This window comes from Lampetra planeri, chromosome 39, assembly GCF_965212315.1.
Source record: "Lampetra planeri chromosome 39, kcLamPlan1.2.h2, whole genome shotgun sequence".
Classification (NCBI taxonomy): Eukaryota; Metazoa; Chordata; class Hyperoartia; order Petromyzontiformes; family Petromyzontidae; genus Lampetra; species Lampetra planeri.
In genome coordinates, this window is record NC_136145.1 from 5,615,516 (window position 1) to 5,641,811 (window position 26,296).

Sequence of the window (26,296 nt, forward strand, 5' to 3'; positions counted from 1 at the left end):
ATCGGCTTACGCTACCCTACTTCACCTCCCCACTCACTGTTTGGTGCCCGCGGTGGTTCGCTGCTCCCGGTGCTAACAGCGCACCTCGACACGTCGCACGGACGTCCGGGTCGCTGGCTGGAGCTGCTGCGGGTCCGCTGGCCTGGAGAGAACGTCCGATTTCCCCTTTGCGCTTCCCATTTATCCTGATTCCCGGACCCCTACCCCCTTCCCACGCACCGTGCGCCTTCGCTATGCTAATTAATCCTTTGTCCGCGCGGCGTGAACTCCAAACAATGGCACGCGCCCCCCTCGCCCGGGCCAGGCAGCTCCGCGGTGCCTTTGTTCCGCTAATCAATGAGCGACCTGCACGGCGCAAATTCCAATCAATCCTTTTCTCACGCAGGCCCCCATCATCGAGGTTCATGCGGCGGTGTCCATCACAAAGGCCCGTCGTGGGAAGCTGTGCATGGCTCCTCGCGCGCCTCCCCTCTCCCAATTATTTATACTAATAGCCTTATCCTTTAACTCCCCTAACAATGGTGCCTGCGCGCTCAAGCGTAATTATCCCAACCCTCCATGACTATGCGCAACAGCTCCTGCGGTCCCGCTATTCGTGCTGTCCCGTCCCTCCCCTGCTTGCCCCGTCGACCCGTGGGGGTGTGTGTGGGGGGAAAATGCACCTCAACCGCGGTGGCCGAATGCCCCATGCCGCGACCACACCATATTACGGCTGGTCGCAGCGCCGCGGCGCAACGTAGCACGGGGGAGGTCGTCCAATTCCCTGATCGCCGGAAACCGTGAGAGTTAACCCCGATAAGGGTTTCTCGGATAAAAACCGGTCGGCCAGGTGACCTCCCCTCGGAGCTCTATGGGGGGGGGGGAATGCGTGCGGGTGTGTTCGTGTGAGGTGAGGTGAGGGGGACGCGGGGTTGGCTCCGTTGCTTGGTGGTGGCGAAGTCGGGGGTTTGGGCGCCTGCCGAACGGCTTCGTGGCGGCGGCATCACACATACAGTTTTCAGTTTAATTTATTTGGTATAGCCCTGTGAGCCATTCGGCTCTTGAATCGGGCGCAACCGCAACAAACAAAAACATGAACAAGAAAACATCTTAAAGTGACTGTGACCATGTGCAAACATAAAATCCAAGAAAAGACGGCAAAATATTGCAGCAAAAGCACCTTACACCAACGCGGTGTGCAAAAATCCCAGTGGGATGCAAACTAAACAACCACAAGACAACTTAGATTAAAGTCATCAGTCTAACTCCGTACTACAACAAACAAACATGGCCAAACCAAAAAAGTTTTCGAAATCACCAAAATAAAGCCATAAAAGCAATGTAACAGTGATCATAGGAACTGTGACCGAATTTTCACAATAAGCAACATAAACAACATGTACCACAAAACCCTGCAGCCATGGCTGGCTGCATGAGTCTCTCTACAACAGCAGGAGCATCAGTCGGAGTATCAAAATGTTCAATGCACCTTAAGATCAGCACACTAGATCAAAACACAGATTATACTTTGCAGCGGTCATCCGGAGCGAAACATTTTCTTTTATTTTAGGCCACTGAATACCAGTGGCAGCTAGGGGTGTACAACTCCTCTAGAGCAGTTTTGAATAAAAATCTCATAGGTAGTGATTCAAGTTGCAGTTTATTAGCAATAGCATTCCAGATCCTGGGGGCATCAATCGCAAAGGCCCTTCCTCCAAAATTTGCACGGCAATAGGGAATGTGAAGCTGGTAAATTAGTGAAGACCTTAGGTCAAATTTGTTCTTTTAAACATAGAGGAGATCCAGCAGGTAATATGCGGATTCTTTTTGTAAGTACATCGTGAATAAATAAGATCTGGTGCACAAGCCGTCGAACATTAAGAGATATTAAGTTTCACCCAATGTCGAGATCACAGTGGTGAGTCCTATTTGGGCAGTTGAATGCACATCTTAAGGCCGAGTGATAAATTGAGTCAAGCTTCTTCAGTACAGTACTTGAGGCTGATTTATACACGATGTCACAGTAATCAAGTAGAGGCAGTATGGTAGCTTTTATCAATTCCAAACGGAACACAGGGGGGAAGCAATGCTTGTGTCGATACAGAAAACCAATTTGTAGTTTTGTCTTTTTACCAATATAATCAATGTGACCTTCAAAATTCAGTTTTGATTCCAGGATGACCCCAAGATACTTTTTGATTTTGACTTGCTCTATTTGATAATTATTTAAGGAATGTAATTGGGGAAAAATAACTTCCTGCTTTGGTCCTGGTGAAAAGCATAGCACCTTGGTTTTGGAGGTTTTCAGGACTAGTTTAAGAGCAACTAGCTGATGTTGTAGTTTGTTGAAATCACCCTGGAGCTCAGCAATCACGTCATCTGGAGAGCAGCCAGCAGTAATCAGTATCGTGTTATCTGCAAAAAGATTTACCCTGGAATGATCGAGGTCAGTGCCCAAGTGATTGACATAAAGAGAGAACAAGAGGGGGCCAGGGATGGAACCCTGTGGAACCAGTTGTGTTATCTCAACACTGTTTGACCTCCAACCATCTGTGAATACAGTTTGGGTGTGAGAGAAGAGGTAATTATTTTTACCATTTTACTGCGTTTTCGGAAAAAACGAGGCAACTTAGTTTACTAAGCAGGGTGTTGTGGTCTACTGTATCAAAAGCTTTGGACAAGTCAAGAAAAAGACAGGTGCAGTACTGCTTATTATCAAGGCTACTGTAAATGTGATTCAGAGAGTCTAATGCGGCAGATGTGGTGCTGCATATTTTTCAGAACCCAGATTGTTTAAGATGTAATAGATTGCTGGCAGACAGGAAACTGCTAATTTGGTAGTTCAATAATTAAAAAAAAATTTCATATCAACGGGGACAAAATTGAGATAGGTCGGTAGTTATTTGAATCATCTTTAGGGCCCCCTTTGTGAAGTGGACGAACACAGGAAAGTTTCTATTCTAGAGGAACTGATGCTTCTTTGATGGACAGGTTTAAAATATGGGCTGTAGGTTTGTATATTAGGTGACCAACAGTTAGTAGAGCAAAGACGGGAATATTATCTGCTCCGGTAGAGGAGGACCCTTTGAGGTCGGACAGTTGTTTCAGAACACTACTTTCCTGGATTGGCTGAAAACTCAATTCGTAAAATTTTTGGACAGGGGTGTAGAAATTTGCATGAGCAGGGGTGAGTCGCAATACATTATCAAAAAGGTTACCAGCGTCAGAAAAATTAAGGTTAAAATTCTAGATTTGAAGCTTCCGTGACTGCAAGGATCCATACTCTTTGCTCTTTTCGTAGGTTAACCTACGTGACTTTGCCACTTCCTAGTTTGAAACGAAAACAATAAAGTTTGGACGGGTTCCGTCTCAAGTTCTTTCTGACAAAAATTGAAAATCCGTGCGTCGCGCCGTGGACGACTGCAGAAAAACTGAAAATAAACAAGTAACTTGTTATAAAACCACAACTTAGTTTGTAGACACCAGGGTATTGCATGTCAGGAATCACATCCTTCACAGATGGGATCAAATCACGGATTTTGTATACTGTGTGGAAGCGAACCTGGATCTTGTGTTTGTTCAAAATTTTCGGAAATATTTTTGGTAACCCCTGCTATGTATGGCAAGGTGATGGGTTTGATTGGGTCCTCAGATGGTTGCGGCAGCAGTTACACTAAATAGACGCAGTTTAATCCATCACCTATTTTTTTTCAAGTCAGAATGTGTGTTGTCACCTGCTCAATACCTGCTGCTGTGTTTGTGTACAAGTAGCTTGCTGTCTGGCAATTCTTGCGAGCCTGGAGCACTAACCTGCTTCCATTCCTCCCTTCAAACTCATCTTTTCTGCCTAGCCCAGGGGGCTGGCAACTAAAGTTAGGGGCCGTCCATAAATTACGTCACGCGATTTTTGACCTCCCCCCTCAAATATGACGTCACAAAGCTCTGCCCTCCCCAAAAACCATATTTCCATTTTGAAATAAAACATGCTTCAAATCGCTTTAAACTATTGTCATTGTAGTGCTATTTAATGTGGCGCTGCACTCTGATATTGTAGGAGTGGTGTTATAACAGTGTTGTTATAACAATTCTATATTTATTTAAAGTTGCGCATTTTGATGTGATGTCACAAATGTCTGACCCCCCCCCCCCAGGTGTGTGGCGTCATTTATGGACGGCCCCTTATCAAGAAAAGCCAGTTTTTGTTTTCAAATTCGAACAAAAAACATCCACCCTTGGGACATTGCCACTTGCCTGCGGTTGAGAACCACCGGTATAGGGAATTATATAATTGACGGTGTCTTAACCCCTTCTTTTCTCACCTGCGACCTGTTTTTAGCGGTGAATGTCGATCGTCATGGTTTGATGACCATACTTCACCACCCTACTGGTTAGTACGAGTTGGTTAAGTAGTTGTGGAGATACCAGCACCGGTTGATATGGTGCCTTGCCACTCGCTCATGTTGGCATGGTCGAGAATGAACGCGGGGTTGGGTGATGGTGGTGAGATTATGAAGGGCAGTGTGCTAACCTCACTGCCACAGCTTCCCCAATCTTTGTCTTTTATCTGTATCATGTTATGCTTGTTCGTGTATCTCTGTCTGTAATGGACCAGCACATACAGGAAACGAAAAAAAGCAAGTTTGGATGGGTTCCGTCTCCTGTTCTTTCCAATAAAAACTGAAAATACGTGCGTCGCGCCATGGACAACTGCAGCAAAACTGAAAATAAACAAGTAACTTGTTATAAATTAAAGTTGTGACATGCCTTCTCATGTTCCTTCTGTAATGACAGTAGAGTCAATCTACGGTGTGAGTGAACTAGTGGCCACGGGAGGTAATGACAGGGGAGTCAACCTTTGGTGTGAGTGGACTAGTTGCCACGGGAGGTAATGACAGGGGATTCAGCCTGCGGTGTGAGTGGACTAGTGGCCACAGGAGGTAATGACAGGGGAGTCAGCCTGCAGTACGAGTGGACTGGTGGCTGCGGGAATGATCGGGAATAGGAGCGTGGCCAGGTCACGGGAAAAGACCGTAGAGAGCTGATGAAGCAAGCGTCTAGAACCAGTGAGAAGGTTCGGGAATTGGGGCGTAGCCTCGGACCGTATAAAAGGGAGATGCGCGGGAGACTCGGGGCTGTTGCGGTAGAATCTCCGCCTCATTGAGTGTGAGCACGTGGCTCCTAAATAAAGAAACCATCTGAAGACAAGTGCGTCCAAGTCGTCATTACACTTCCAACTCAACAGAGAGAAAGGTCGCGTGTTCATTCAGCTCGACCGTACAGTCACAGTGGATAGAGCATGCAGCCTCCTCCGGTGTGTTTCCTGAAGTTTAGTTTCATCCTCTTGTACGAGGAGTCTTGTTTGTGCGTCCGTCTCCCCGAGGCGCCCAGGTGTTTACTGCACAAACGATTGCGTAGTCTGTTTTGCTCTTGCTCATACTTTTATAGATTAAATTATTGTATGGTTTTTTTCGGTTAAGTCACGTCTAAAAATAAAATAATAAATTAAAATAACATATTACGACGTTTCGATTGCAACACAAGCAATCATCATCAGGTATAAAAGAAATAGCAACAAAAATCTAACTAGAAAACTATAGACAGACATACAAGCAGACAGACATCACAACGGCACACAGAGAGAGGACACAAATCGGCACAAAGAGAGGGGTCGTTTCTGTGACGGTCCCTTAAATATAGAGAGGGGGGGCGGGGACGGAGAGAGGGAGGGGGCAGAGAGAATTAGCATATCAATGAGTGTACGGCAACGTACTGCTGTTGCAAGTAAGATGACAATGTGGAACGGGCACGCAAAATTGAAAACGGGCACGCAAAATTGAAAATTAGGAGACAGGCACACGAAAATTAAATAACCTAGCAAAATATCGAAATGTGATGTAATACAACACAGAGAGTCGGTTAACACACAATTAACGCATAGCCTGGTTGATTACGTGTTTCAAAATTTGCTAAGTTAGAATTTTAAGTGTGAAAATTCCAAAGAAAGGACACAGGCAGAGAGAACAAATAGTCAGAAAGAAAAAGGATAAGCTTAAAACTTCCCCGTAGAAGTGGTTCAATCTTAATTTAGGAGCTTTCGTGACTGCAGGAATTATTATTATTTTATTTTTAGACGTGACTTAACCGAAAAAAACCAAAGAATAATTCCTGCAGTCACGAAAGCTCCTAAATTAAGATTGAACCACTTCTACGGGGAAGTTTTAAGCTTATCCTTTTTCTTTCTGACTATTTGTTCTCTCTGCCTGTGTCCTTTCTTTGGAATTTTCACACTTAAATTCTAACTTAGCAAATTTTGAAACACGTAATCAACCAGGCTATGCGTTAATTGTGTGTTAACCGACTCTCTGTGTTGTATTACATCACATTTCGATATTTTGCTAGGTTATTTAATTTTCGTGTGCCTGTCTCCTAATTTTCAATTTTGCGTGCCCGTTTTCAATTTTGCGTGCCCGTTCCACATTGTCATCTTACTTGCAACAGCAGTACGTTGCCGTACACTCATTGATATGCTAATTCTCTCTGCCCCCTCCCTCTCTCCGTCCCCGCCCCCCCTCTCTATATTTAAGGGACCGTCACAGAAACGACCCCTCTCTTTGTGCCGATTTGTGTCCTCTCTCTGTGTGCCGTTGTGATGTCTGTCTGCTTGTATGTCTGTCTATAGTTTTCTAGTTAGATTTTTGTTGCTATTTCTTTTATACCTGATGATGATTGCTTGTGTTGCAATCGAAACGTCGTAATATGTTATTTTAATTTATTATTTTATTTTATTTTTAGACGTGACTTAACCGAAAAAAAACCAAAGAATAATTCCTGCAGTCACGAAAGCTCCTAAATTAAGATTAAATTATTGTAATTCAGATATATTAAAAAATCTATATTTCTGTATTAAATTATTATTTCATGAAATCATCAGTGTCTGTACATACTCGACATCCTTTTACCACGGAGTTCCACGATAAAAGGATGGCGAGGACTCTAAAAGATTTGCTGATAGTACTTTTCTGTGGTGAAAAACCGGTGTGGTTTGTTAGACAAATATGAAGTACTGTACATCAATACAACGTAATACGGTCCACATTCAATCCACACCTTTATGTAACCTCCAAATCCCATTCACCAAATCCCTATAAATACAATCCCTTGTACACGTACAAGCACATATAATCAAGTGGTGTACAGATATGAAGGTTAAAACCATTTTAAAAACATTTTTAGTACAACTACAATTTGTAAAAAATAAAAACGTTTTGAAAGTGTAGACATACTTTTGTGTCACCATTTAGTATAGACGACGGCCCATATCGGATTCGATCAACTCCCATATACAATTTTCATCAAAGCCAGCACAGGGTTTCATAAATAAGTTGCTATGATGACCTTTGTACTCAACAAAATTTGCTTTGCCGTGCTTATTGTCACGGGTGTGTTTATTGCCTCGTTATAGGTGAAATTGCATAATTTTTTGTTTGCTGTAGTGTGGGGTGCCTTGGACAGCTGCCTGACGTTACAATATATCTTGGCAGTCTGCAAACGTTCACTCTGGAATGAAATAATGCTGTCTCTGGTGTGGACCAATCAGTTTCAAGAACAATGCATATACTATCAGAGTATGGTTTTTTTTTGCATTCTGGCCACAAATATTGCGGTTAATGCAGACACGATTCCTTGTAAAAGGTTTCATTTTGTTGTCTTAACATCTTAACACCTGTTTTGTTGCCAGAAAAAAGGGGAAAACCTATTCTCACACCCCAATGGGCTTTGCCGGGTAAATAATAAAAACTGGGGCTCTTGGAGTGCGAATTGGTGCGTGCGAGGACTTGGGAACACGTTTGTATGATTGTGAATGCAGATGGTGCGTGAATGGAGCCTCCATCGTTGGAACGCGGCGTTTCCCCGTATCGTCTTAGGAGTGTACAAGGCAGAGTTACAGCAGGAAGAGGAAGGCTGAGTGCTGGTGTTGCATAAGTTGTTGCATTTGGTAGTGAACTTCGTGCGTCACACATCAGTCGACCCGTGGCACCTGGGTCTGCCCCGTGACCTCCTGCCAGCGGACGTTCGACACTTCACGTGGCCTCAAGGTGCATTTGGCCTGGCACAAGCGTCGTGGTGACGTCACCGCCACTTAGTGGCGAATGGCGGTTGTTGTTGTTGTTGATGGTGGGGCCCACCTGGCTCGACGCGACGGCCCTGGTTACGCTATGATGACACACACCCCTTCAGAAGCCCATTTACGGCCGAGTCGACCTAAGCGAGTCCCAGAAAAAGTTTCCAATACCGCCTGCCACTCTTGTTACCAATTAACAAGAATAAAACACAATGTCATGGGTTTCCAAGAAAGTGCGCAATTATACGTGCCATTTGAGGCCATAAAAGGTGTGGAAGGCTCACTGGCAACGGCGCAAACTCAGGTGTTGTAAGTTGACTTTGCTCCCCGCTGTGCCAACTTGCTGCGTTTTATCCGCCCGGCTCTCCAATCGTTGTTACGAGCATCGCTCTTCTGTCCTCCGTTGTTGGAGGGCGACTGCCTCCAGCTGCCCAGTAGCGTCCGCCACGAGTCTCCACCACAGAGGTCGATTAAATTCGCACCATTTAATCTACACCAACTTTTCAAAGACACTTAAAGGCCTACAGTAACTCTATTACATGGCTACGAAGTGACATTAATCTTTGGTTCCATGCCTCGGATTCACAGTAATTGACATCTGTTACATATTATGAGCATTATAAATGTCAGAATTATTATTTTCATCAATCCAGTGTAAAAGACATTATTAAACTGTGGACACACCCACGCTCAAGGGCTGTGTGCTCATATTTTTGGTTATTGGAGCAAATCTCCACGGGATCTTGAGTATAGCTCAAGCATCTTGAAATAAAACCCGACGCGACAGCATTGCAGATGCTCTCATGAAGAGAATATTGACATGTGTGAAACACATTCCAGAATATGGGAAAGCAGTGTTTACAGATTCTGTACACAGTCTGTTAAATAATAACAATAGTAAACCTATGGATTTGACAAACAAGAGCAATGCTTTAGAAAAGAAAAAACCCTGAGTTAAAAAATAAACATTATTTTAAAGCTTCCAAGTAACCAGCCAACCAAATAAAGCATTCGAGCTCTCCGATGTGTGTTTCTAGTTGTCCTGCGTGTGCCATTGTGCAAGGTGATTCACTCCACGTGTTGGGAGCTTCACGTCGTGACGACACGCGGGTAGCACAACCCGAAAACGCAATGGAAAGCCGCACAGCACGCCTCTTTGTTTAGTACAGCTTGGCTACGTGCAGTGCGGAAGAAGTTCAACGTACATATGAACAGCACGACCGCAAAACCATATGCAAATCGTGAGTTTGCGGTTGGCGATGGATGGATTCTCGCGGCAGCCCGACCGGTTACGCATTTTTGTAATATTGTCGTCTGGTCGAAATCGACGTCGTTTTTTCGAATTCCAATATGATCGTTGCCCCCATAGTTTGCGACAACCGATAAAGTCCACGAATATTTAGTCGATTTGGGAAGTCATACAGCTAAAAGCTTCTCTCCTCCATGGGTTCCATCTATCTTCATTTTGTATAGAAATGTTGAACTTCTTTCGCATCGTACGTGGCCAACCGTGCTAATCGGAGGAGTGGAGTTTTTACGCCTCGTTGAGGAGGAGCCGCGGATGTGAAGATCCACAAAGAGAACCCCCCCCCCCACAACCGGTGAGCTTTCTTGACCTCACTTCGGGCACAAGTACGACAGGACAAGGTTAATTTCATTCTTGATGATCAGGGCGGGTGGGTGAATCCTATCTGGGAAACGGTGGGCCGCGGTCATGTCCCAGACGTCCACAATGACGACTTGCAAACCCGCCATCATTCGCCGCATGACTTGGTCGAGCTGCTTGGCCAGCCAGTCGCTTCCGATGACCGACTTGTAGCTGGTGTTGGCCGTCTTAATGATGACCAGGGTCTCGGGCGAACGAGCCAGCAGGCGAACGATGGAAGCACGGATGTTGCGGATGCGTTTCGCGTAGATGATCACGGGGTACGATGTGAAGTGAGCCCACAGGGTGAAAGCCACGACCGTGTCCTTGCCACCTTTCGGGGGAAAGGGTTGGTGAACACACGCGCACACAGCAGACAAAGCACAAAGGGTGTCCACTGAATGCGAATAAACGGTAGGGGAAAGTGCTGTTGGCAGGCCAGAGCTGCATATGGACACCTTGTGCCGGCATAGGGACAGAAGCAATTGGAGGTCCCGGTTCCCTTGGCTGGACTGCTGATGGACAAAGGAGCGCCATATAAATAGAAATAATTACCCTTATAAAGCACCTATTGACGTAGGCATGGTGCAAGATGATGGAGTGTTGTGGTAAGCACCACGCCAGTGTGCCTTCGTTACGCTAATGCTGATTGTTTACACACCGCATCGGGTGCTCACATTAAGATGAGTCCAGTTATGGGAGGTCCAGGCTAAGTTCAAAATATCAAGGCGCAGCCCTGAAATTGCACGCTCTCACCACCGCTAGTGGAAGCACCTCCACGAGAGGGATCTCAAGAGAGAACCCGTTAAGAGGATGTTTGACCTACTTTCCACGCCGGCCAGACGTATTGGAAGAGGTGGGAGTTCCGATTGACTAACTGCGCTGTACCTATTCACATTGAACTCATTCTGGGTGGACAGAGTGAGGCATGAGGAGTCTTTCTTTCGATTCGAACCGAAAGAAAAACTAAAGTAACTTCATCCTTACCGAGGCAGCTATCGTAGAGTGCGGTCGTGTCGCTACAGCTCTCTGCGGTGAGTACAGATGACGCCTTTTGGCGTCATCTGGTCCAACACCATGTGAGACTAGGCTCTAAGGAAAGCTGTCTCGGGTGTGGACCAATCAACTTCAAGGACAGTGCATACATTATCAGATTTGTGTTTTTTTTTGCATTACGACTACAGGTATTGTGGTCTATTCAAACATGACTCCTTGTAAAAAAAAAGGTGTCAGTTTTGTTGCCAGATAAAAGAGTAAAAAAACAATTATCAATTATCAAGACTGATGATGTACATGCACGTCATCCGAATGGGAAAGGGTGGTGTGAAGTCTGCATGAGCTGGACTGCTGCTGCCATGCAATCTCCTGCTGCCGATGCTGCCATTTGGGCCACTGCTATATATTCGTTGTTGCTGCTACACTATACACCTAGTCTACACCAAGTCGTTTGTACAGAACTGCAACCTGTGAACATTACAACTCTAATCACTGGTGACGTATGTATGTACGTATGTTGCATTTATTTCGCACCATACATGGCCAACCGTGCTAATCGGAGGTGATGTATACCATTGTGTAACACCACTCAATGGTATGGAGACCGAGAGTAGGTGTGGCGACTTATGCAACAGCTTCTTGATGAAGGCACACATGCGGTCACGCCACAATTAAGTTGTCATGGTTTAATTAAGCAGGCCTGGAGAAACCTGAAATAACTACAGCGGCATTCCGGCTTCGACGTGCCAATCGCTCACCAGGAATGCCATCGAGCTCGTTGGCGATGTAGTGCATGGCGGCGAAGGATCCTTTCTGGGACCGCAGCGGGAAGCCGTGACAGCGATAGGACAGGAATGTCTTGCCGCCCATCCCCGTGGCAAGGAGAGGACCCATTTGTTTTGGCGAATGCACGTCGATGATCTGCATGCCTTCGCAAAGGCAAGGGGAGGGAAAAAAAATGGCACGACAGCTCGGAAACGAACGGCAACGTAGCGATGCACTTAAATATGAACGTTTTTTAATCGCTCTGCATTACCTGCTATGATGTATGGATCATACACACGCATGGGATTTTGACAATGAAAACGTGGAGAGAGCAGCATGGAGAGGCATATGGACGCTCCTTGCAAATCTTCCACGGTCATCCCGCCACATGACCCCTATCGGCCTGCAATCCACTGGTAATCTTGCCCATCTGTCATCCGATGTCCTCAATTATTTTCCTGTTTTTGAATTTTACCAGGTAAGGCCCACTGAGCTATGAAGCTCTTTTCCAGAAGGGATCTGGTCACAAGTGATAGCCCAATGAAGTAAGTGGCTTACGTGGAAATGTTTAGCAGCCAAATACTTCAAAAGCATGTTTCTAAATGTAGTGGGAAAAACCAGAGGACCCGGAAAAAAATGCACCCACGACCTCCTGTATACCAAGCGAGGTAGTTAACATCTCGCCACCGCGGTGCCCTGCTCCATGCCAGTTTTTTCACTTCGTAAATGATTTCCCTGGTCTCTTGATTTCTCACCTTGTGCTTTGTGTGTGTGTATATATGCCTTTCCCCAAAAAATTATATTAAGTGTGATATTTCCTATGTTTTATGTAATGGTTCCTCGTAGACATATATAATCAAACCTTGGATTGCGAGTAACTTGGTCTGCGAGGGTTTTGCAAGACGAGCAAACGTTTTCAATAAATATTAATTTGATAAACGAGCGAGGTCTTGCAATACGAGTAGTACGTATACGCTTTGTCTGCCGAGCGTCACGTGATCACAACTGATATACGAGTGCTTTGGATTACAAACACGTTTCCGGAACAAATTATGTTCGCAATCCAAGGTTTTAACGTATGTGGATTTAATGTGCCCTGATCGTAAAAAAAAACAGACGCCGAAACTAATTCGAATTCCACTGAGAAGTTGAACAACATGCTTGGTGGCTTAGGCTGATAAGAAATATAACCAGTGACACACACACACCTGTGACACTCCACCCCTGAGGTAACAAAGGTCCTCGGGAGGCCAAAGGGAACACCTCTGCTGTGTTAACTGTGCCCATGGCAAAAACAACACGGCATTAGAGCTGTTAACTTAGTACTAAGCCTTGGCATTTGGAAAGTTGAAATGTTTAAAATGACAACCACCGCATATGAATATTTTTAAACGTCATGGTATTTAACGTTAACTTTGGTGATACGACGTACTGTTACAAGATGATACAACCTCGGGCCGGAAGGTTTCAATATGACTATTTTGCATATTCTTATTAACAATCACTGTTATCCATGGATAATTGCCATAAGGTCTGGGTTAAGCATGTGGAACTTAAATGATAATGAAATGATGGAAGCTCGGGTTGAAGCTCGAACCTAAGGATCATTCAGGACAATAGGTATTTTTAGATATGTATTATAATTGTCAATTCCATGCGACCAACATAATGTATGTAATGGAAATAACCAAAGCCATGCCTAGACGCCTTTGTCTCCCCATTATCTATCATTGCATACTGCAGCAGGTATTCATATTACGGCTGAGTCGACCTAACGGGGGAATCATAACACTGTCTAACAAACATTTTCTTTTTGTTCCTGGGTAGTAAGTGGTATTTCCTAATTCCTTATGCCTCAAAAGTACAGAAAATGGCTATTATTCCCCACAAACTTTGCTTTGTGACCAGGACAGTGATATTTTAAAATTTACCTATTTTCAATCAGAAAACGTGTGCATGTGTCTTTCGTTCACATAAAGTCCTGGTCACAAAAGTTTGTGGGGAATCATCGCCATTTTCTATACTTTTTAGGCATACGCAATTAAAAAATAACACTTAGTACCCAGGAACAAAAATTGTGTTATATAGTGTTATATCAGAGCAGATAACCGCCACTGTATTTATTGAGGGGGAATCGAACTTGGCGAACCAAACTCAGTAGGAGAGGGGTCAAAGAGATAAACAACAAAGAGATCAACCACAAACAGATAAACAAAGTGATGATAAACAAAGAGATAAAACCCAGAGAGTGAGGCAGGCGGATTTATCCCAAAGAATGTGCCACAGACACACAACAACAACCGCCATTCGCCACTAAGTGGCGGTGACGTCACCATGACGCTTGTGCCAGGCCATGTGCACCTTGAGGCCACACACAAACACGCCACATTGGGGGGCAGGGAGGGTCAGCTTCTACGAGTCAAAAGACATCGCTAGGGGCAACTAGATATATTGGGATTCTCATAATCTTGGGATGAACTCCAAGAAAAGATGTTAAGCCGAGCTGATAACCCCTGGGGCCAGGGTATTCAGGGAGCCAGAACAAGAGGTAAACTAAGACTGACCGAATGAATAGAGGGATGTAAAAGTGGGAGGAGCATCTGGGCGTTTTGACGTGTCTTAGGCAAATAATTTAAAAAGCTAGACATTCCTATGTAACAACACACAAAAGCACACGATCCGGTCCTGCATTGGTAGACTCCGGGGATAGCACTCGTAATTTGGCTAAGAGTGAACTTTGCAGAGGCAAAGTGTCTGAGTAGTGGAGTTCTTGGTGAGGAAGTCTTGAAGTATCGCTGAAAATTTTCTTTTACGTTTTTCTTTATATTTTGAAGCCGCTTGCCAAGTCACGGACTTCGAGATGTTGTGCTTTACTAAGCAAAGAGGTGTGAAAAGTTACGTGGTTGAGGAAAATTGTTGATGAAGAGTGTCTGGTGGCAATGGACCTGATATAGCATTCCTCATGCTAGTGTTGTGGGCGAAGGCATTTTCAAATAATACTGTGATAAGCTAAGATGTGTGAGAAGTTAAGTGGAGATATGAGTCATACACAAATATCGAACGTGCATGAAATATTGTCCAAGCTATAGGCTGGAAAAAGTTGTGTTTAACACTTAGGTTTTCGTGACTAATATTATCCATAATATCAACAGAAGGTGTGTACCGGATTAATGGCTCCTGTTGCAAATGATGTGTTGGTCAGACAGGATGATCAGCATGAGACTAAAATAACACCAAAGGAATATTAAATACTCCCAAATACAACTGTCGGCAGTGGAAGAACCCGCGTGCCAACAAGGACACTCAGTTGATACTCTTTTGTTCTTTCAGTAAAGTCACGTAAATATAAAATCAAATAAATCACGACGTTTCGGGCGCTCGAAACATCGGGCGCTCGAAACGTTGGGACGTCGGGAAGCTGAGTGTGGGACACGGGGGGTGGGGAAATAAAAATGTACTAGTAAGCCGACAGGTATGATGGAAACAACCACAACCAGTTAAGGCATTACCTGGTTAATAACATCCTTCCAATGATTGTTCAATTTGTATCATTGACAGTATTACGTATTGTTCAACTTGTATCATTGACAGTATTAAGTATTGTTCAATTTGTATAATTGACAGTATTAAGTATTGTTCAATTTGTATCATTGACAGTATTAAGTATTGTTCAATTTGTATCATTGACAGTATTACGTATTGTTCAATTTGTATCGTTGACAGTATTAAGTATTGTTCAACTTGTATCATTGACAGTATTACGTATTGTTCAACTTGTATCATTGACAGTATTACGTATTGTTCAATTTGTATCGTTGACAGTATTAAGTATTGTTCAACTTGTATCATTGACAGTATTAAGTATTGTTCAATTTGTATCATTGACAGTATTAAGTATTGTTCAACTTGTATCATTGACAGTATTAAGTATTGTTCAATTTGTATCGTTGACAGTATTAAGTATTGTTCAACTTGTATCATTGACAGTATTAAGTATTGTTCAATTTGTATCATTGACAGTATTAAGTATTGTTCAATTTGTATCATTGACAGTATTAAGTATTGTTCAATTTGTATCATTGATAGTATTACGATTGATTATACATACTCCTAGACAACGAGCGAGCCAATGATAATTACTTGTGATAGCTTAACACATAATCACTTCTTAATCACATACGCATTAATATTAATCAGTTTATATTTTCGTATCACAATCATTATTCATAATACTTAATGACACACGCATTCTTCATTAGACTTAAAAACATGTTATTATATTAACATCACACAATTACGATTTCTTTACATATTTTACATAATTTCCACATTATTTTAATCATTTTATTTTATGATTTTATTCATCACAATTTATACAACACTGGATAAACAAAAACAATAATCCGTTATCCTAGTTTTAATTGTCAAATCTTCATTCATAATTGTTTTCCTGCTCATCGCATTCAAAGTCCTCCTTTGTATTGTTCTGCACAAGGGCAGCATTTCCATTTGGTGATTAGTGTGGCAGCGATTACATATTCGCTCGGCATCGTGGGTCAGTCAGAGAATGTTATTGACTGACCCGGTTATACTGGTAGAAACCTCCTGGTTACACCAGCCCACGGGGGATTATTCTGTCCGTCGTGCATTCAAAATATGGGAGGGGTGGGTGGGGCTGGGTGGACAGGGGAGGGTGGGGAGGGAGGGGCCAGTGATGGGGAGGGAGGGGCCAGTGGTGGGGAGGGTGGGGCTGCGTGGGGAGGGGAGGGTGGGGAGGGGCTGGGTGGGGAGGGTGGGGAGGGGCTAGGTGGGGAGGGAGGGGCTGGGTGAGGAGGGGCTGGTCACCCCGTGGTGCCCTTATAAAACGCAACGTTTTACAGGTAGGAACAACAGGTTCCACACTGCCCACCAGGGATTATTTGTCTGTCGTGCATCGGAATGCAGCCCACCCATGCACCCCCCCCACCGACCGCCGAGCAGGGCCACGATTGGTTGAGGATGTCGGGGAGGGTGGGGGGAAGGTAAACACGCCCAATCATCCAACTCCCCCCCCAAACGCCGAGCGGGGCCGCCATTGGTAGAGGTGGGGTGTAAACACGCCCACTCATGCAATCCCCTCCCCACCGAATACCGAGCAACGCCGCGATTGGTTGACGATGTCGGGGAGGGTGGGGGGGAAGGGTAAATATGCCCACTCATCCAACTGCCCCCCCCCCCCGAACGCTGCACTGAGTGTGTGTGTGTGAGTTTGAGAGTGTGTGTGTATGAGTCTGAGAGTGAGTGTGTATGAGTCTGAGAGTGTGATAGTGAGTGTGTGTGAGTCTGAGAGTGTGAGAGTGAGTGTATGTGTGTGTGAGTCTTAGTTACCTAGAGTGTTATACAGGTCGGAACAACAGGTTCCACACTGCCCACCAGGGATTATTTGTCTGTCGTGCATATCCGGAATTCCGCCCACCCATGCACCTCCCCACCGAACACCGAGCTACGCCGCAATTGGTTGACGATGTCGGGGAGGGTGGGGGGGAAGGGTCAACATGCCCACTCATCCAACTGCCCCCCCCCCCGAACCACGCGCTGTCCAACCAAGTTCCTACCTGCCCACTCCGAAGGAACGTGTTACCTACTCACGCCGGCTTGTGCCTGCCCTCACAGTCGGGCATATTTGCGGAATACACCACGCCGCCGTTGACCCTGGCCATTGACCGAGCAACTCAACGTTACTACCAGCTCCCTCCGCAGGAATGTGTTGTAGTAACCCTGTTGGGGTCTAGTGTAGTGAGTGTACGTTATTTAATAGCCCTGTTGGGGCTTTTTTTATAAAGTGTTGCCTCAAAGTAAAATGTGTGCCTCCGTGTTCAACACGACACATGCTTTCAAATAACTTCAGTAAAAAACATTTTGCAAGCATCTAAATTCACCAGTCCCTTCTTTGCTTTGACTTAAATGGAAATAATAAACGTTATTGCCATATAAAGGTTAGAGAGGGCCTTGGGGCTTTAGATAGTCACTAGACATGTGAACCAGTTTTACACCCAATAATTACATGAGCTAACGATTAACCGGACGCTCCAAAGTGTACATCGTGACCGTTTTGAATGACAAGAGCAAGCATCCGTGTGTAGTGTCGCACTGCATAAAATATATATAACTATGATCATCAATATGTGCTATGTCCTAAAATTATCATGGCTCGAACGTAGGATCTTCACTGATAAGAAAAACAAATTTGGCAAGATGAAAAAAATAAAAATGTACAGCATTTATAACAATGGAGTTAAATGGATATTTGTTTAAATTTTCCATATAAATGTTCGTGTCAACCCGGTGTATATTTCAGTAGCTCAGCAAATACAGTTGGTTGAGAACAAACCCACCACAAACATTGCTGACGTCAGTCGTGTTCCTCGCGACGATCATCGTGTCGTCAACATCGAGTGTGCCTCTCGCAAGAGCTGTGGCTACCGGGAACACGGCGACTCTGGTCTACCAGTGACCAAGACAAGATTCGTCGAGGAACTAAACCCTGGTGGACCAGCTGAGCGCTTTTAAAGCTTGATTGAAAACTAATTTCTTTAGAACTGATTTTTTTGAGTGTAGTAAAGTTTTTTTTTCTTCTGGCAAATGACGTTCCAATGGTGTAAATGTTTACCCAGAGCTCTCATACTCTGATGGTGCGTTGTCTTTGAGTTGTGCGCCTTTTGGCGTCATCTGGTCCAACACCATGTGAGACTAGGCTCTAAGGAAAGCTGTCTCGGGTGTGGACCAATCAACTTCAAGGACAGTTAATACATTATCAGAGTTATGTTTTTTGTTTGCATTATGACTGCAGGTATTGTGGTCTATGCAAACATGACTCCTTGTGAAAAAAAAGGTGTCAGTTTTGTTACCAGACAAAAGGGTAAAAAACCAATTATCATATTTTTTCTTCTGGCAAATGAGGTTCCAATGGTGTAGTAAAGTTGTTCTTCCCTCCAGTAGCACCTCCGATTCGCACGGTTGACTACGAACGGTGCGAAAGGTACATACATTCACACAATTGCGTACCTGGAATTGCGCTGGTGAAATATTCCCACCACTGCCTCATGGTGGAATCGCCATACATGTAGAAGGTCTTTCCCCTTAGGCACTCGGTCATGTTTGCAGGCAAACTAAAGTCCCGTGCTTTGCAGGCCAGTGAGACCCACTTGTCATTGATGTAGTAGCCACTGGGTGTAGCAACTGGATGTCCCGGTTTGCATATTCCCAATCCGGATCCTGTCGGTCAACAATGAAAGACATTCGTGTTAACATACGGCTAATTTGCCATAATAGAGGCGTTTTTGGGATTTGATTGCGTAGGTATAAATGTGTCGTTTAAACCCGCCACCGACCGACAACGCCAATGAGTAAGGTTTGTCACACAAAACATGCCAATTAGTTACCAGTTCAGCACACCAGTGTGTTGGAGAGGCAAACCCACGACATTTACAATTCGAGAATCGTGACGTTTCACGAGTAATTACAGCAAGCTTCATCAGGCGACAGTCAGAATTGTGGAGACATATTTACATGACCTTACTCATAAAACACCTCTATCATTGATGATATTTGTCTCCAAAGCCTACGCGATAAACGTACAATCGTTTTGTCGATTCACTGTTGGGTGAAAGCCACCCCAAACTGCCAACCACCTCTTGCCACAATAATATTTCACAATAAACGACATAAACAACATGTGCCACCAAACTCTGTCGCCATAGCTGACTATGGCTACAGAGGGTTTGGGGGTACATGTTGTTTATGTTGTTCATTGTGAAATTTCGATCACAGTTCCCATGATCACTGTTACATTGCTTATGGCTTTATTCTGGTGATTTCGAAAACTTTTTTGGTTTGGCCATGTTTGTTTGTTGTAGTACGGAGTTAGAATGATGACTTAAATATAAGTTGTCTTGTGGTTGTTGTTGTTTGACTTGCATCCCACTAAGATTTTTTCACAGCGTTGGTGCATGGTGCTTTTTTTCTGGAAAACTTTGCAGATTTTTCCTGGATTTTTCTGTTTGCGCATAGTCACTTTAAGATGTTTTCTTGTTCATGTTTTTGTTTTTTTTTTGTTGCGGTTGCTCTCGATTCAAGAGCCGAATGGCTCACAGGGCGATACCAAATAAATGGAACTGAAGCATGCAAGTCGTCATTTTATATTCCTGTCGCGTTTTTTTTTTACTACGTTGAGCGCCTTGGGCAAAGGCGCTCCATACATATAAATACATCGAGTCCACTTTTCGGTGTTACTACGTTGCATCCGGTGAGATAGGCGATGATGGCACCTCATCGACGCCCATGGGGAAAGGAGTTTCCCAAAAATTGCGCGGTGATCCTCCAATCTTCGCTGCCACTACCTCCACAGCGCTGGGTTGCAGGCAGCCGCTTGCGCAGCCAGTTTTTTTTTAGTATTTTAGAGGTTGATTTACGGGTGCAAAGGATAAGAGTCTCAGGTGAACGATAGACGGTTACGTGGGTATTAATGTAAGGAATGCAAGGTTGTAGGAGGTAAGTGGCAGATAAAGGATGTTAAGACCGCACCTCCGATTGGCACGATTGACTACTTGCGGTTCAAAAGTATTACAACATACGCACAATCTTAATTTTGGAGCTTTCGTGACTGCAGGAATTATTCTTTGGTTCTTTCGGTTAAGTCACGTCTAAAGATAAAATAATAAATTAAATAATAGCATATTACGACGTTTTGATTGCAACACAAGCAATCATCATCAGGCATAAAAGAAAGAAATAGCAACAAAAATCTAACTCGAAAACTCACAGAAACGACCTCTCTCTTTGTGTCGATATGTGTTCTCTCTCTGTGTGTCCTTGTGATGTCTGTCTGCTTGTATGTCTGTCTATAGTTTTCTAGTTAGATTTTTGTTGCTATTTATTTTATGCCTGATGATTGCTTGTGTTGCAATCGAAACGTCGTAATATGCTATTATTTAATTTATTATTTTATCTTTAGACGTGACATAACCGAAAGAACCAAAGAAACATACGCACAGTACATATACTAGACCATGGTTTTAAACGTCGCAAAGGTGCTACAGCAGACGTTGTCAAGAACATAAGAGTTCTGGAGGGGTGGGGGGGGCGGTGGAGAGGGGAGTTAATGTGGCGACGAGGTTTCCCAAGACGCTGCTTCGTCAAGGAAGATGGACTTTTCGATGTAGGGGAGAGTGTGGCCAAAGTGAGAAGAGGATGAGCGATACTGGAGAGAGCAGAGAGCGGAGCAGCGCGGTGACAGGCGAGAGAGATGGGGAATGCTACGCGTGGGAGCGTCCCCGACCACGAATGTTCACGAAGTGCGACGCGATCTCTCTCTCGCTTTGCAATTCCCACCGTTGTTTGCGCATGCAGCCGCATGGCTGAGATTCCCCGTGGCCTCGCTATCTCTCTCTTTTTTTTACGATCAGTCGGAAACAAGAAGATGCTCGGTGTAGTCGGCACTTTGCTTCGTTCATCATTTCGTATTTTTTTTACTTTGCTTATTTAACCCCCCCCCCCTTCTCGCTCTCGCTCGCTCACTCTCTCCAGCTCTCTCTCGTTCTGCACGCAGCCCTTCTCGCAGTCCGACGGCCTCCGACGGGTAGCTCATAATTGCATGCAGAGCTCTCCGTCATCTGCCACCGAGCACACGGCCTCCTCCATCGCCCACTGCTCCTTGAAGGCCGGCACGGCGTGGGTCAGCCGCACATGGCGGAACTCCAGCCCACACACCCTGGCTCCGACCAGAGCGCGGAAGATTCCCAGGCTGCTGGCCGGACGTTTCCCCTCCAGGGCCACCTTCCTCGCCCCTGAAGATGTTGACCAGCCCCTGAAGATGTTGGGGTCCGTCGCCCTTTGGGTATCCAAAGATGAGGACCGTCGGGGAGAAGTGGAGGCTGAACCTTAGGAGGATGTTTCTCAGGACCTTGAACCTCTCTCCCGCTCAGGCGCAACAGAGGGATACGCCTCGAGCGCTTCACATTTGCATGCCTTCACACACCACGCATTGCTTAGCTGGTGCGTGCTTTGTTTTTCTATTTACCGTGGCGATAAACAACCCTCTCTTAAATTTTAAAGTCGCACAGCACTGCAGGCAGTCAGTTCTCGGCTCTGCCGTGTTCAAGAACGCCTGTCCAGGTGTGCGTCTGTCAAAGCGTGAATGCGTCGATCACAGGACCGAGTCGCGTCTCACTCGGGTTAAATGACCTTGCAAAGAGGGCCCCTTTCTTCAAACAAAAACCGTCCGAAAGTTGTGGAGCGCATTGTGGAAACGATGAGGCCACACTCGTCAGATGCACTGCTGCTGCTGCCCATCGTGAGCGGCGTCTGTGTTTTTTCTCTCTTTTACATCAACACATTTCCACGAACGTCACCTCATCATTTGGGGGGGGGGGGGTGCGGGCCACGAGGGCCCAGCGTGAAATCCCAGCGATCCCGTTCTATCGTTCTATCACCAATGGCTCTTAATGATGTTGTACAATTTCGATTTAAAGATTTCGTGACTGCAGGGATTCATCTTCTTGGTTCTTTCGGTAAAGTCACGTAGAAGGGAGATAATAAAATAATAAAAATAAAACATAATAAATCATTCTCACGACGTTTCGGCCACAACGCAAGCAGCCGTCCTCAGGTGAAGAATGAAACACCACCAAACTTGGAGCGTATATTAAAGCTGGGTTGGAGGATTGAAGAAGAGCGCCTTGATATGAAGATTTATTTTGTCAAGGCGCTCTTCTTCCCCCCTCCAACCCAGCTTAAATATACGCTCCAAGCTTGATGGTGTTTCATTCTTCACCTGAGGACGGCTGCTTGCGTTGTGGCCGAAACGTCGTTAGAATTTTTCTATTATGTTTTATTTTTATTATTTTATTACTTCCCTTCGACGTGACTTTATCGAAAGAACCAAGAATATGTTGTACAATTTGCGTTTGAAATGCGTGAGCGACGTGCTCGCGTGCGTGCGTGCACTCCGTGAGCGTTCCTCGCGGGAGGGAAGAGCAACACGGGGTGTGGTGTCTTCTGAGGGATTAAGGTCCTCTCCACAATGTCGGTTGGCATCTTGTGGGATTTTCGATTTAAAGCTTTCGTGACTGCAGGGATTCATCTTCTTGGTTCTTTCGGTAAAGTCACGTAGAATGGAAATAATAAAAAAAAAATTCTCACGACGTTTCGGCCACAACGCAAGCAGCCGTCGTCAGGTGAAGAACAGGTCTTAGAGTCGCAGCATCTAAGACCTGTTGTTCACCTGAGGACGGCTGCTTGCGTTGTGGCCGAAACGTCGTGAGAATTATTTTTATTTTTTTATTTTTATTATTTTATTATTTCCATTCTACGTGACTTTACCGAAAGAACCAAGCAGATGAATCTTGGGGGCTGTGAATGATAGTAAGGAACCTGACGTAATATGTCTTTGTTGACATTCATTTATTTCTTTACTCGGTCCAAGATAGCAATCTCGTTGTCAAATGTAACCCCCCCTGTTCTCCACCTCGACGAGGTGGAGAACAGGATTGGCAGGACAGATCATTAAAGAAAAGCCGTTACGCCAACACTAAAAGGTTGAAACATTTTCAGCAACAACTGAAACTTGAGATTGACAACGATGCACTGTGGCATTGAAAGAACCACACACTTACCTTTACCGCGTGCCGCAGGACATGGACTCAATAATATTTTCTAAATATTATATTGCATCTTAAATTTATATATTTTAATTAAAAGTTTGCAATTGGAGGTCATGTGGCGGGGGGGGGCGTGTGAAGTGCACACACGATGTGGAGTCTGGTTATTCTGAGCATAATGGAAACGATCGTGGACGTTTTTTTTTATTTTACCAAGTATGGCCCACTGAGGCTATGTAGCTCTTTTTCAGAAGCGACTCGGCTATCGCAAATGATAGCCCGGACGAAGTGGCTTATCGTCACGTGGGAATTTATAGCAGGCAAAAACTCCAAACGCACGTTTCGACATGCGGAGGGAAAAACACCGGAGGAGAGAACATGCAAACTCTAAATATACAGACGTCAGAGTCAGGATCAAACCCACGATGATAGCTCAACAGATGACTCAACGAAGTGGCTTATCGTCACGTGGGAATTTATAGCAGCCGAACACTCTGAACGCACGTTGATTTTCAAATGTGGAGGGAAAAACCGAAGGACCCGGAGAAAAATCCACTTGACTGTGGGGAGAGACACGCAAACTCCAAATATACCGCAGGCGTTAGGGTCGGGAACGAACCCACAAACTCCTCCATACCAGGTACGGAAGATAATATGTTGTATGGGCAGCAACATTCAGTATTGATGCCTTGCACGTAGCAAGTTTGAGAATTACATTCATAGCTGTTGACCCGGGGAAAGACACTGCAGATTTGAAGTTTGGGCTTTTTTTTATATATAATGTGCGCGTGTGCATTGCATTTGTACGAATTAAGTATAAACATTATATAGAACATTTCAAACATTACCTGGACTGAATGTTGAATTCACCAAAGGAAGCACATTGGTTTTACTTGGAATTCCCCTAATATTCACGTTGGTAACTTTTCTAGATGTACAGAATGGGAAGAAGAAAAAAAAAGTTTAAAACACAATAGAAAAGGCAAAATCAGCAAACTTTATACCCTCCGATCGTAAAGACCTGTCATTATCGATGAACATCTTTCTAGGGTAAAGATACAACCAAGGTCCGAGGCGTGTTTTCGTGTTTTCAGTCACTGGCAAACCCAGCTCCTTCTTGTGCCAGCGAGCAGTGCCAAAACAGGTGATAACACCCCAGAGCGATGGAGGGGTTGGTCTTAACCTCTTAAATAGGGCCTCTTATACGCCTTTGCAAAGTGTGTGCAAGTTGTGTGTGTGTGTGGTTTTTTTACACGTGGTGGCAGTCAAAACTGAAAGAAAAAAATTCTCAGAACCAAAATATTGTCAAATTAAGCGAAACCACCAAATCTGTGTTTTTGTTTTGTGTGTGCAGTGTGTTGGCGACTGCTGGGCGAGCTGTAGTGTAGTGGTTAACGTGCTGCTCTCTGAACCCGGCGACCCGAGTTCGATTCCCACTCATGGCCACCAACACCGGTGACGATTATCTAAAAATAAGTCCTGTGCCTCCCTTAGGTCGACTCAGCCTCGAAAGAGTACTTTGTGCGGTATGTAAACATCGCCACTAGAGAGACAAAGGCGGTTGGGCATGGTGCTGGCCACCCACCCCCTCGTATGCCGTGCCGGCCTTCATAGGTGCTCGCTAACAGCACTCGCCCCAACAGTCTGTTCAGGCAGTTTTGTCGACTAGGCAGTGGAAAAGAGACATCGATGTCAAACAACTGAATACGCGCAAACCCCCCTTTATCCGAAAAACCGACAATATTTCGTGCAATTCTCTTACGCGCTGAGGAAGGGCGAGTCTTTTTTTGTCGTCACCGTTTTGAGACTTCCCATGGAGTGATAGCGAAGGCTTTCGCACGACAGGATTTTGGGCTTCACGCAGAACCACACCTCCCCCGTCGCCCGATCGGGATACTCGCAGGTCTTCGAGTTGCCGTCCACCGGCTTGAACATGTTGCACACGGTCCTCTCGCTCGCCGCTCCGCTCTGCTCGAAGTAGCCGTAGAAATACACCTTGTCCGGCGCGGAGTCGCGTAGCCTCCTCAACAGCTCCACCGTCTCGCTCGAGTGGATGAGCTTGACGTCGATCTGGACATCGCCGGCCCAGAACAAGGTGACGTTGCCCGCGTACTGCCCGTTCTCGAGGTCGCGGACAGAGCCGAAGGCGCCCGCTTTCAGCTTGCTGGAGTAGATTTTGAATCGAAAGTAGTCGCCGCCATACGTCTTGCTGTCGTTGTTGTGGTTCATGGCGTGGATGGCGATTCGGAGGGTGTCACCCACGTGGAGCTCTCCCTTGTTTAAGATCTCGAAGAAGCTGTTCCTTGCACTCGTGGACGTGGCAAAGGTGTAATTCGTCTGCGGCGAAGGCCACGCTAGCACCTCCTGGAGAGATTGAATTTCCGTATCGATCGGATTGGCTGTGCTTGGGATGCTCGTCGTCGAATTTTTCACGTCGATGTATTTTAAGTACGGCGGTTGCTGGAATACGGGGCTATATTCCCACTGCAAAGACAAACGACAGAGATTGTTTAATGGATTTAAAAAAAATAAACATGTTCTGAAACAGGTGTGGTCATAATGACAAAAGTCACTGAATGTCCAATGAGAAGTAGGTAATAGGATGCAGCCTATTACGTATTTGTTGAATAAATTCGCCGCATTTCTTTTTCAGAAACTTTTTAGTTCAGCCAAATTAAACAAAAACACAGAAATCCCCAGGCACGGACTCAGAACTCTCTGAAGTTTTATCGATATTCGACATTGCGTTGAAAACAAAAGTTATGTTCAACCATACGCACAAAAAAGCGCGCACCACTGTCACAAAAATAAAACTCTCAGCCTTTAAGCATTTTTGCAAAAACCACCAATTCCTGAAGAAACTGCATTGTGGGTACCTTCAAGGAATTTTGACTTTCCTACAACGTTTCACTGTTGACCCCCTGCTGAAAATCATCGCAAGGTTTTAATGTCAGCGCGTTGCTTCTACGCCGATGGCACCCGGTTCTACATTCAGCCCAACCACCTGTAGCAGTTAGCAAACAGGCTTCACAATAAATAATTAGACAAATATATAGCACCTTCATATATGTTTCCTGTTATGTAAAAAAAAAGTAGTGTTACCCCATGCACTCGTCAACCACACGAGAAAGGTAAATAGTAATTTGTCGGAGT

At 44.9% G+C, this 26,296-nt stretch overlaps 1 protein-coding gene across 2 annotated transcripts in view; it reads right to left on the reverse strand.

The window, feature by feature from the left end:
• Positions 1-7,070: 7,070 nt before the first annotated feature.
• LOC144731528 (NXPE family member 3-like) overlaps positions 7,071-26,296 on the reverse strand; it is a 37,936-nt gene continuing 18,710 nt past the window's right edge. For both annotated transcript variants that reach the window (XM_078612652.1, XM_078612653.1), the window contains exons 3-7: positions 24,906-25,627; positions 23,992-24,071; positions 18,552-18,761; positions 11,501-11,671; positions 7,071-10,080 (exon numbers count right to left, since the gene is read on the reverse strand). In XM_078612652.1, coding sequence (XP_078468778.1) covers positions 9,719-10,080; positions 11,501-11,671; positions 18,552-18,761; positions 23,992-24,071; positions 24,906-25,627 — 1,545 coding nt within the window. In that variant the 3' untranslated portion in view covers positions 7,071-9,718. The remainder of the gene's footprint in view (positions 10,081-11,500; positions 11,672-18,551; positions 18,762-23,991; positions 24,072-24,905; positions 25,628-26,296) is intronic.